The sequence below is a fragment of the Aedes aegypti genome, chromosome 2 (assembly GCF_002204515.2).
Source record: "Aedes aegypti strain LVP_AGWG chromosome 2, AaegL5.0 Primary Assembly, whole genome shotgun sequence".
Lineage (NCBI taxonomy): Eukaryota > Metazoa > Arthropoda > Insecta > Diptera > Culicidae > Aedes > Aedes aegypti.
In genome coordinates this window covers 344,411,960-344,425,183 of record NC_035108.1, presented here as the reverse complement: position 1 = coordinate 344,425,183, position 13,224 = coordinate 344,411,960, and the positions used below count along the sequence as shown (strand labels likewise).

Genomic DNA, 13,224 nt, shown 5'->3' with positions numbered 1-13,224 from the left:
TCGGTAAACTAGCTCAAGTGCTGACTTCGGTGAAATATTCTGCTGAACTGTCGGTAATGAGTACCGTATTCGGTAACTTGGAGCAAGAAACGTCAAATCCACCATATAATATTTTCAATCGGTTGTTATAAATAAACTGCGAACAAACATATTTGTTTCAAGCAAAGATTAACCCCTCTACCGGCAGTTGCATTTTTTACCGCCAGAAAAATATTCAAATCGCGATAACTTTTTTGTTTCTCGATATTTTTACACCATTTTTTCACAAGATCTCAAAAAAACCCTTCTTGTTTAAGAAGCCGTGTCAATATTAATCATTGGTGATCTGGTTTTGAAGATATTCCGATGTTCCTTGGGGGACCGACATTTTCCATATAAAATGTCTATGGCGGCCATTTTGCTTTTGATCAATTTATCAAAAAAATAAAATGTGTACTATAGAATACATGGTGCTAAGGAGCTACTCTGAAAAAATCATACAAATCGGTTCAGTATTCTTGGAGAAATTTGAAAATTACGATTTGAGGTTTTTAGAGTTTTCAAGATCTTTATTTGTCCAGCGTGGTACCAGAAACATAAATGCTCATTACTCGAAGACGGCAGCACCAAATTGCTTCATTTTTTCACAACATACTCGCATTAATGTATCATTTCGAGGAGTGAATATCCGAATACCATAAAAATTCTGTAGCCTGATATATTTACGTGGGTTATGGCTACGCATCGGTCCCCCAAAGAATTTTGGAATATCTCCGGATCTAGATGACAAATTATCAATATCGACAAATATTCGAAAACTAGAAGAGTTTTTCGAGAACCTGTGAAAGAATGGTGCAAACATATCGAGAAACAAAAAAGTTATAGCGATTTAAATATTTTTTTAGCGGTGTTTAGGTAGCAAATAATGAGGCGAATCGTACGCAGCCCATGGTTTATCAACTGTGGTCAATTGTCGGATTTAAAATGAGCCAAGGCGGGCATCGATATAACACTACCTACTACATGGGATTTCTGTGGGATATACATGGAGCCATCACATAATTTCGGAGAGGAACCATTGGGGATTAGAGAGGACTAGTCACCAACTGATCGTTGACCTGGACGGTCGTAAATCCAATAAGTGCTAACTATTAAGATGAATTGTTCCTAGTTTTTTTTAAGAAGAATAAATGTGTAGTTGTAAGAAGAATAAATGTCTTGTTGTGTAGTGATAAAGTGTCGCGTATTGAATTACCAAGGAAAGGTGGACTACTGTGGATAAATTACCCCAACTCAGGAAGGAATTGGCACCCCTGTTGGAACCCAAGGATCACAAGGGTTTAGCTTTCAACCTACACAAACGGCAACTAGAGTTCGTTCACCCCACATCAACGCCAGCCAGAGGAGGTTAGTCCCCAACAAAATTGGTCCTTCGAACCGGATTGCTCGTTTTGGTGGCTCAACGGCGGACGAACGATTCACGGAGGCGGGAACAGACGCAACTATCGACGCCATCGGATACCTACCAACAAAGACGCTGTACGCCATCACGGTCATCAAGAGGCTTTGTTCTGCACTACCGTGCCGCCAAGGGAAATTGGATTCGCCATCTTACAGAACGAGGGTGCCATTGCTGGACATTGCAGCAGGTTCATCAGGTCATCGACTCATCTTCAATAGAATAATCGGCGCATTATTCTAGCCGTTCAGGTTAGTAGAACTGTATATGTCCAGCCGAAGCCATGCATGCATCATTCTAACGCCTTTCTTCGATGTCATTCTCCCTCGCATCATACCTCTGGACGAGAGCTCTCACTACCAAGCTGATCAGTTGGTCGACCAAGGCAAACAGCACGGTTCCTAAAGTTCGCCAGCGTGTATATTCGATTGATGGAAGCCGACCGAAACCGTAAACGAGCGTCACAATTTCGACCAAATACAATGTGCAGCTTCTACACTGGGCGTAGTGTATCATAATGCGTTGTCAGGTAAATTTATTATAACGTGTATGCCCAGCCGTAGCTGGACTTGTGATGCTGCCTATTAATAAATTGTGGCCTTTTCGGTGGACATTGGATCGTTGCTTATTTCGGAGGCAATTCCCTATCCTTGCGTTTCGCAAGGCCCCATTTGGATTTAATTTCTGTTGGACTGCTAGTAACTGTTGCGCCAGGTGAGGCAAAGTATATGTCTACCGAAGCGGGAATCTTTTTGGTACTACATCGGCATTTTTCTTCTTCGTTGTACTGGTTCATCGCTATGCTGAGTTGATTGTTGAGACGTGTCGAGTCCATTGATGTCTATTTCCATTCACACAAGTTCATCATTCTGCCCAATCGTTGAGGTATCATCAAACGTTGCTCCAGGTAAACATAAAGTATATGTCCTGCCGGGCTACCCTTTTGGATACTACAGTTTCTGCCTTTCCCTCGATGAACATTGGTGGCGTTTTCTGAGAAATTGTTGCTGTTTTTTATGCTGTGTGCAGTGTAACGGAGACCGAAGGTATCAACATTTAATCGGTTAGGTGAGCTGCAACAGTATATGTCCTGCCGGGGCTAAACATTTCGGAAAACTACATCCTCTCTTCGTTTCTGTCATTCTACGAGACCAACCATGCCGCCTACGTCTACGTCAACAAAAAGGGTTCCAGCACTCAAAACTCTGCTGGCCAAACTGAAGGGTTTGAACACATCGTTCGACAACATCGCATGGTTCGTGGATGAATTCAAGGATGACACCACTGCCAATCAGGTGGCAGTCCGGTTGACTAGACTTGAGGAGATTTGGGAGAAGGTGAATGACACAATTTCTGATATTGAGGCTCACGAAGATTTTGAGTTGGATAGCGAGGCATTTTTAAAGGAAAGGTCAGAATTTGAGACTCGATTTTTCGATGTAAAATCATTTCTGTTGGATAGAAGTAGTGAATTTCAAGGGCAGGATACACCAAATAGGCATGCTGACACTTCGCTCCAGACAGTTGGCGATCACGTTCGTCTTCCACAGATCAAACTGCAGAGTTTTGATGGAAACATTGACGAATGGCTCAGCTTTAGAGATCTGTTTACCTCGTTAATCCACTGGAAGCCGGATTTACCTGAAGTGGAGAAATTCCATTACTTGAAGGGCTGTTTGGAAGGAGAGGCAAGGGCACTCATCGACCCATTAAAAATCATCAAGGGTAATTATCAGATAGCATGGGATATGCTTCTGAAAAGATACAATAACAGTAAGTTGTTGAAAAAAAGGCAGATACAAGCTCTTTTCGACTTGCCGGTGTTGACCAAAGAGTCTGTTGCGAGTTTACATTCATTGTTAGAAGGTTTCGAGCGCATTACACAAACTCTAGATCAGGTCATACAACCAGTGGACTACAAAGACCTGCTTCTGATAAACATCCTCAGTTCAAGGTTGGATCCAATAACACGTCGTGGTTGGGAGGAGCTGTCAGCTTCTAAAGAACAAGATGCCTTGAAAGACTTAACGGAGTTCATTCAAAGAAGAGTTCGTATTCTGGAATCTTTACCTTCAAAAAATACTACAGAGTTTCGGCGTGATACTTCTCCTACCAAAAGGAAAAGGACGTTTCCGGTGCGTGTAAGCAATAATGCTGTGCAGTCTATTTCGGGAAAATGTCCTGTCTATTCTGAAGTTCATTGGATTCATCGTTGTCCCTCATTTCAACGGATGTCAACTTCAAGCAGAGAATCTCTTTTACGATCACGAGGCTTGTGTCGCAATTGCCTTCGCAATGGCCACCAAGAAAGAGAATGTACATCTAAATATTCGTGTCGCAGGTGTAAAGGCCGTCATCATACTATGGTTTGTTTCAAGGCAGATGGGACTAGCAGTTCTAATCCTCTAGCCGAAGATAAGGAAATCTTGGTAACTGAAGGCAGACCCTCAGCTTCTACTTCAACAGCAAGGACTGCGGAAGCATCTGTTGCGGATACCGTTACTGCAAATGTTGCATATGGTCTTGTATCGAAGGTGTTATTAGCTACCGCAGTGGTCTTGATCGAGGATGAACGTGGAACGAAGTATCCTGCTCGTGCTTTGCTGGACTCCGGGTCAGAAGGCAATTTCATCACAGAGAGGCTGTGCCATAGAATGAAAGTGTCGAGAGAAAAGGTCAATATTGCCGTAAGTGGGATAGGACAAGCTGAAACTACGGTCAAACATAGGATTCAAGCTACCATTCGCTCGAGGATAACTTCATATTCGCGAGAGATGAATTTTCTTATCATGAGACGGATCACGGTGAACTTACCAACTGCTACGGTGCAGACAGCGGATTGGAACATCCCAGAAGGAGTTCAATTAGCCGACCCTTCATTTTTCTTATCAAGTGGAGTGGATTTGGTCCTAGGAATCCAAGGATTTTTCAGTTTCTTCAACGCACGAGAAGAGATTTCATTAGGTGACGGCTTACCGGTTCTCACTCAAACCGTTTTTGGATGGGTGGTGTCAGGAGAAATCGCGTTTATCACCACAAACTCGCAAACAATCTGCAATCTGGCTACATCAGATAATCTGGAGAACTTGCTCCAAAGGTTTTGGTCCTGCGAGGAAGTAGGAACCCTTGGCAACTATTCTCCAGATGAGGCGCACTGCGAGGAGCAGTTTGGGCGCACAACTCGGCGGCAGGATAGCAGGCGTTACGTCGTCACACTTCCAATGAATCAGCAGATCGTATCACAGTTGGGAGAATCAAGGGAAACCGCTCTCAAAAGGTTACATGCGTTGGAATGAAGATTAGATCGTGATGAAAATTTACGACAGCAGTATAACGATTTTCTCTCGGATTATTTGGAGCTTGGGCACATGCGAAAGGTGTCCGAGGATGTGGTAGATCAACCTGGACGATGCTTGTTACCACACCATGCCGTTTTGAAGGAAGCGAGCACAACTACGAAATTAAGGGTGGTTTTTGATGCGTCTTGCAAAACATCCACAGGCGTATCACTTAACGACGTTTTGTACGCTGGTCCCACCGTACAACGAGATCTACGAGCAATCCTGCTTGGTAGCAGATTGTATAAAATTATGGTCGTTGCTGATGTTGAAAAAATGTTCAGACAGATCGACGTCGATGAACACGACACGTGTCTGCAGAGTATTCTTTGGAGATTTTCTAAGGAGGAACCAGTGGAAATTTATGAGTTGATGACGGTAACATACGGTACAAAGTCGGCACCGTGGCTTGCAACACGTACTCTTAAACAGCTGGCAATCGATGAACGCAATAGTTTCCCTATCGCTGCGCGGACTATCGAAGAAGATGTCTATATGGATGATGTTGTTTCAGGAGCAGACAGCATTGAAGCAGCGATTGAATTACGAAAGCAGTTGGACGATATGATGAAAAGAGGAGGCTTCAATTTACGGAAATGGGTGTCCAATGACTCGGCAGTTTTGGACGGCCTAGCCCAGGAAACCCTAGCTATACCAAACATAATGGATATGGATGAAGACCTTGAACCGGAAATCAGCACATTGGGACTAGATTGGCTGCCCAAATCGGATTGCCTAAGATACAATTTCCAAGTGCCAAAATTCAACATCGGGCAGCTAATTACAAAACGACAAGTTCTCTCTTTGATTGCAACATTATTCGATCCGTTGGGTCTGGTTGGAGCAGTGATAACCAGAGCAAAAATATTTATGCAGAATCTTTGGAGTCTTTCGGATGACAAGGGACGTCGAATTGGCTGGGATGACATTCTGCCACAAACATTTGTAAACGAATGGTGCGAATTTTGCTCAAAACTTCCTGCTATAAATTCACTGCGTATTCCTCGCTGTATGCTTGATGTCCATGCAAAAATTTTGGATATACACTGCTTCTCAGATGCATCCGAGAAGGCTTACGGTTGTTGCATTTACTTGAGAGGCCAGGATCAGGATGGCAAAATAACAGTTCGCTTATTCACGTCCAAATCAAAGGTCGCTCCTCTTAAAATACAGTCTCTCCCTAGACTAGAACTATGTGCCGCATTGTTATCAGCAGAATTGTTGTCAAAGGTACAGGAGGCGATGAAGGACAACTGTAAAACCTTTTTGTGGGTCGATAATACGTGTGTATTGAGATGGATTGCAAGCACCCCTAGTACATGGACTACATTTGTAGCAAATAGGATATCTAAAATTCAATCACTTACCAGCGAACACACCTGGAGGCATGTTGCAGGCATTGAAAATCCGGCGGATCTCATCTCAAGAGGAATCTCACCTGCTGAAATCGAGGAGAATAACCTATGGTGGACTGGACCTACGTGGTTGAGTGGAGATTCAAGCAGATGGCCAAAACAACGCAACGAATATGCTGAACCAGAGGAATTAGAAAGAAGATCCCAGAGGAATGTATGCGTCGCATCGACAGAAGAAGCCTTTATCGATCATTACGTAGCCAATTTTTCGTCGTATACTAAAATGATGCGAATAACAGCGTACTGGATTCGATTCTTCAATGCCTTGCGGTCATCGAAGTCGCAAATAAAGAAAGGATTCCTCACATCTGATGAACTGAAACAGGCAGAAATGGTTATCGTCCGAAAGGTACAAGGTGGAGCCTTCCAACAAGAAATAAAGGATCTGAAGAACGTCGGGATCGTGAAACGTAACTCTCCTTTGCGCTGGTTTAATCCGCACATGTCGGAAGACGATGTATTACGAGTTGGTGGAAGGCTGAATCATTCTAATGAACCTTATGAAGCAAGGCATCCTATGGTTTTACCAGCTCGAGGTCCGTTCACCAAGCTATTAGTTCGTCATTATCACGAAAAACTTCTTCATGCTGCACCACATCTCTTACTGGCAACCATGAGATTGAGGTTTTGGCCTCTTGGAGGACGGAATTTATCTAGGATGGTAGTTCATCAATGTCATAAGTGTTTTCGAGCCAAACCAGATGCTGTAAAACAACAAATGGGAGATTTACCAGCATCCAGAGTTACGGTAGCACGCCCATTTTCAAGATCTGGTGTGGACTTTTTCGGTCCGGTTTATCTTTCTGCGGGACGACGACGCTCACCAGTAAAGTCCTATGTTGCAATTTTCATCTGTATGTCAACTAAGGCTGTGCATATGGAGATTGTCTCAGATTTGTCAACAGAAAGATTTTTACAAGCTCTGCGAAGATTTTTTGCTCGACGTGGTATGTGTTCAGATATCTATTCCGATAATGGGAAAAATTTTGTGGGAGCTCGTAACCAGATGAAGGACCTTTTTGCTCTGCTGCGAGATAAGCGTCACCAAGAAGAAGTTATTCAGGAGTGCTGCAAAAACAATATCAACTGGCACTTCACTCCACCATACGCTCCCCATTTTGGCGGATTATGGGAGGCTGCAGTCCGCTCCACCAAATACCACCTCAAAAGAGTTCTCGGTGAATCATCAACGACGTTTGAAGACTTCAATACACTTCTTCATCAGGTAGAAGCATGCCTGAATTCCCGGCCAATAACAGCACTTTCTGACGATCCGATGGATCTGGAACCGCTTACTCCAGCCCATTTTTTAACAGGCGGATCGTTACATGCTCTCCCTGAACCTGACTATGGAACGGAGAAGCTTAACCGACTCAATCAATTTCAACTGGTGCAACGTAGACTACAGGACTTCTGGGCTCGATGGCGCACAGAGTATCTTTCACAGCTCCAGGGACGAACCAAAAATTGGGAACCTCCAGTTAAGGTCGAAGTTGGAAAACTTGTTGTGATTGCCGATCCAAATCAACCACCTCTACGCTGGAAAATGGGTCGTATCCATGAAGTTCATCCAGGTGATGATGGAATAGTTCGCGTGGTAACCCTGAAAACTGCATCTGGATTCTTGAAACGAGCAGTTGCCAGAATTTGTTTACTTCCTTCATCAGAAGGCTCATCCTAAGAACGTCATAATCCAAAGGAGTACAGCAAATCAGCGTCCAACCAGTGCATCGAAAGGGAACTCTCTGTTTATTTACTTTCAGAAGTTGGGCCACTTCAGGGGAGGCGAAGATGTTTAGGTAGCAAATAATGAGGCGAATCGTACGCAGCCCATGGTTTATCAACTGTGGTCAATTGTCGGATTTAAAATGAGCCAAGGCGGGCATCGATATAACACTACCTACTACATGGGATTTCTGTGGGATATACATGGAGCCATCACATAATTTCGGAGAGGAACCATTGGGGATTAGAGAGGACTAGTCACCAACTGATCGTTGACCTGGACGGTCGTAAATCCAATAAGTGCTAACTATTAAGATGAATTGTTCCTAGTTTTTTAAGAAGAATAAATGTGTAGTTGTAAGAAGAATAAATGTCTTGTTGTGTAGTGATAAAGTGTCGCGTATTGAATTACCAAGGAAAGGTGGACTACTGTGGATAAATTACCCCAACTCAGGAAGAAATTGGCACCCCTGTTGGAACCCAAGGATCACAAGGGTTTCCCTTTCAACCTACACAAACGGCAACTAGAGTTCGTTCACCCCACATCAACGCCAGCCAGAGGAGGTTAGTCCCCAACAAGCGGTAAAAAATGAAGCTACCGGTAGAGGGGTTAATCTTTGCTTGAAACAAGTGATTGGGAGTTAATGTTACAGATTAGTAATTACTTGGTTAACATTTGATCAAGATCTGTAGTGAGTATATTTATTTTTCTATAGGATGTTAAGAAGCAGAAATCAACGAACTGGACCTTCCAACCATGCGCCTAGCAGCATTTCGTGATGGTGTAGCACATGTGTGGAGTGTTTACTACTATTCTACTGGCTTATTGATGATTTTAAGGACGAGTATGCACCCGGCAGGTTAGCTTCTTCAAATCGAGGTGATTATTCGTGCCACAGAAATAAATGTTTGTATCAAAAATAAGATTATGATTTGATTTTTATTTTGCACAAACATCTGCAATTTTGCTTCCTCCTTCCAAAATAACCGATTATTCGGTAATTACCATTACAGAATAGGCGTGGAATTTCGGTAATCACTACCGATCTACCGGTTATTTTGACAGCTCATCCGTCGGGCTCAAATTACAGTCCTTTCGGTAATTTTTTCGTTTACCGAACGGATTACCGACCGTTCAGCTGTTAAGGTTTCGGTAAACGAACTACCGACGTCGGTGATTTTTTCTAACTGTGTATTCAAGAACTTCAACGGGATACCATTTGGTGTGGACCTAATAACGAAATACGACCTGGCAGGCTAGTTGTGCTGATTGACGTGTTCCAACACCCTACCCATTGATCACTTGCTCGCATCGAAGCCGGAGCTGACGGTTTGATTAGTGTCGTTAAGGCTAAGTAGCCCGTCATTCGTTTTGGCAATAATGATGACTTTCTAGCTTGCATTTCAAAGTGATAAAACTCAGTCTTGATAGTTTATATTGACGTGGAAAAGTATCACTGTACGCGCTAACATGTGTAAAGTATACTGATACTTTTTCAGCTGTGTCAGTGCAAAACCAACTGATTTTCTTTGATTTGAAATCGTGAGATGATTTAGCAACGATCATCAACGACGCGTACAAATTTCAATGACGGCCTACTTCGCCTTAAGCTGCGTACATTGCAGGGAACTTTTACAGTCCAATACGAAGATATGTCTTCATCCCACAGAATCATAGAACGCAGACGACATTATTATGATTAACCAACTCGAGCAACCACAATTATGTTTCGCTGAATTCATATAAGCTTTGTGTAGTTTATAATATGAATTGGTAAGTGAATTTGATGAATAGAAATATTAGTAGGTTAATGCTTCTACTATTTGATGCCACAGTAGTAGATGAATATGTTAGAGATAGTTTTTTTTTTTTTTCAAATACGCTTTGATTCAGAAATTGTTCAATTTCGGTTGCGGAGGGATGTTTTGTTTTCTATTGATTAGGTTGATACTGATACCACTTCTCTCAGAAGAATTTCGTACGCTCCGATCGAATAAAGTATCACACGACAGAAATACAAATCGATCGTTAGTTATGCGGGCAGTCACCGACATGATAGGATCACAATTGGAAAATAAATTGTTTGACCAAACAAAGTTGAGCTAAAATAAAACAGCCAGTGTTTTAGTGCCCGAATTGAAAGATTTATTTGCTAGAAGTGGTTTACACTATCATCCCAACGAAGATTGCACGTTCATCATATGATTCTCCGATTGTGAAGGTGAGCCCAGACCTGGCTCTAAACACATTATTTTGGTCTTTAACCTTTTACTTTCAGCGCACTTTAATTTGGTACTGAGAAAAAATAATATATTTTGTTAAATTCACATCAGAACAATTAAATCTGAAGTGGTACTATTTTTATTTTGTACCCATTATTCATGAATCGATGCTGAAAAGTTTATTGTCTTCATACAACCGCGGTCTTCGCTAACTTGTTTCTTATGATTGATGGTTTCCTGTGAAATAAAATCTAAGGTATATAAAAATTGCATAATAACCCCCTATGGACATAGCGCACCACGAGCTCGCACTCCCGCGAGAATATCCTACCAATTGACCGCACGTTCGCCGTTCGTCGATTTCCGGTTCGATTACCGGCAATTTCCAGCACCGATACCTCGCCGAACACCGATCCGGCACCGAGCGTCGCCAGTACCGTTAGGCCATCGTCTCCCACCACCGACAAGCTGCCCCGTTTCACAATGTACATCTCCTTCCCCACGTCACCCTTTCGACAGATGTAGTCTCCGGGACTGAAGACCTGTAATTTTGGACAACCAGATTACACTGTAGAACAGTTTTTTTTTTGTCTCAAGCACCAATATACCTAATTTGGGGTTGCTGAATCCATTGCTATTTTCAAAAATATCCTGACATGTATAGTTTATGAGATATTGGCTGTTGGAAATGCTTAATTTAACAATCTATGTAAACTTGCATGCAAGTTCACCAGCTTGTAATGAAATTTCTTTGCTGATTTTCGCACAGAATACTTATCAACGAAGTTCATAATTCTAACGATGATCAGAAATTGATTTTTGGTGCTTTAGAAAAGTATTGTATCTTGCCACTTAAAAGAAATAAAATTTAATCGTTCAATTTATACCGAACTATATTCTACATGAAAGTTTCAGCCCTATCCTGCATGCTTGATGGATTAGATCACTGAAAATTCCGATAAATCATAGTATAATTTTCATGTGAACATTAATAATAGCAGTATTTCATACAACTTTAGTGACCTGTAGCTCAAAATTGTGATGTGCCGGAATATTTCATTTAAAGTAGCAACAGATTCAGCAACCCCAATTTAACCAGAAACACATGTTTTGATCCTAGAGACACACAAAATTGTTATTTTTGTTATGCTGTGTTATCGACATTGAATTTCACAGTTCAGCTCAACCCAATACCAACAAACCTGTAATTTCAGCTTCAGCACCAGCGCTTCCAGCAAGCCCGGTTCACAGTCCTGGAAGATTCGAACCTGCTTCAGCGTGTCCATGTGCACCCGGATGGCGATTTCGGCTTTCAGTTTGTCCGGCAGCGCGGCAAGAACTCGTTCCTCATCCAGAGCGCCACTTTGGGCCCACGTGTAGGCAAACCACCGAATGACCTGTGTAAATGACGTGAATTGATAGGGTGAGTAAAACTAATTCCATGCCAATGTGGGCAATGTTTTTCAGATTCTTACCCTCGCTTCCAGCTCGCCACCGACTTTTCGGAAAGCCATATATTGCTTGACGCCATCCATTCGATTTTGGAACTCCACGCGGGTGACGTTCATATTCGAGATCATGGAACCGATGTTACCTACAAGAAAGAAGGCAAATTACATGCGTTTACATTCAAAATTTGTATAAAAAAATTTAGGTATTCATCTTTAGTGACAGTAACAATCATGTAAAATCATGAGACAAATTTACCCAAGTTCTTATTTTACGCTTATTAAACAGTGAAACCTCCATTAGCCGATACTTCTCCATATTCGATATCGACTCATGAAACCATAGCAAAATAAAATTTCAGCTACTATGACGATTCTTACGATAGGCTATCCAAAGCATTTCTGTTCCATATCTCGATATTTCCTTGCGTCGATTATATTTTTGACAAGGGGTTAATTGTATGCGCAGCCTCTGCATAAAATTTTGTATATTTTTGAAGGTGAATCACACAATTCTCTTATTTCTTGTTTTATAGCTGAAGTCATCGTTTTAGGACTTATTGTAGTTCCAGATATGCCCGTCAGGCCATATTTTTAAGTTATTTTGAGCCATTTTGAACCATTTAACTTATTTCAAGCCATTTAATAACTTTCAATCCGTTTTATGCCATAACAAGCTGTTTCAGGCAATGTTATGCTATTTCAAGCCATTTTACATAATGTTAAGACATAATTGGCCGTTTTATGTTCAAGCTATTTATGACGACTTTGAGTCATTTCAAGCAATTTTAGGCCGTTACATGGAATTTTACAAAATTTTAAGCCATATTAAGACCTTTCCTTATATGCCAAACGTTATTCATAGCATATTTATTCGATCCCGACGTGAAAAAATAAGTCTGCCTAACAATGGTAAAAATTCACCGATTTCGACGTTTTATCCTTTCGACGTTTTGTCTCATTCGAATTTTTGTGATACGACGTTTTGGCATTCGAAATCTTCAGTCATTATTCGAGAGTTATGTGTTTTGAAGGCTCGATAACACGAAGGAATCATATAGAATGATTTATTTTATACGCTTTTTGATGAGCCATTTTTCACTGAGGCCTTCCCAAGTAGCACTGGTAACGAATGCAATATTTTAGAAAAATAAAACAAATTACATTACAGTTGCATTTGAGATAGTTTGTAGCATGTCTTGTTGACGGTTGTCAATTTTGGTTACTAGGCTATTACATTGTAACTTACGTTTTGTTTAAATTACATAGGTGTTGCATTTTGCCTCGCATGTAACTTAGCCTAGAGCTGTCAAAATGAATAAGTTACATTGAAATTAAATTTGTGGTTGCAAAGAAACACATAACAAACTAGGTTACATATAGATTGCTAAGTCACTTGTGTGTAACAACATGAAGTTGTATGTTTGGTTACAATGTGTCATAGGGGAAGAGGTGAAAAAATGAACAGGGTGGTGAAATGAACACCGACCTTGTTACGCATGAAAACAAATTTCAATGATTTTTATGACGATAAAAATAAGTGAAAACTCATCTATCTTAGTCTTAATTCGTGTCGCTGCGTTAATAAACATCTCTATTTTTGAAATTGTGCGATAGAACTTAATATAATAAATAAA

The 13,224-nt window shown here is 41.3% G+C and overlaps 1 protein-coding gene across 1 annotated transcript in view; it reads right to left on the bottom strand.

Annotated features, from left to right (window-relative positions):
• LOC5569051 (cyclic nucleotide-gated cation channel subunit A) overlaps nucleotides 1-13,224 on the bottom strand; it is a 304,593-nt gene that overhangs the window by 40,201 nt on the left and 251,168 nt on the right. The window contains exons 8-10 of the mRNA XM_021846153.1: nucleotides 11,615-11,733; nucleotides 11,342-11,536; nucleotides 10,471-10,681 (exon numbers count right to left, since the gene is read on the bottom strand). Of these exons, the coding sequence (XP_021701845.1) occupies nucleotides 10,471-10,681; nucleotides 11,342-11,536; nucleotides 11,615-11,733 (525 nt within the window). The remainder of the gene's footprint in view (nucleotides 1-10,470; nucleotides 10,682-11,341; nucleotides 11,537-11,614; nucleotides 11,734-13,224) is intronic.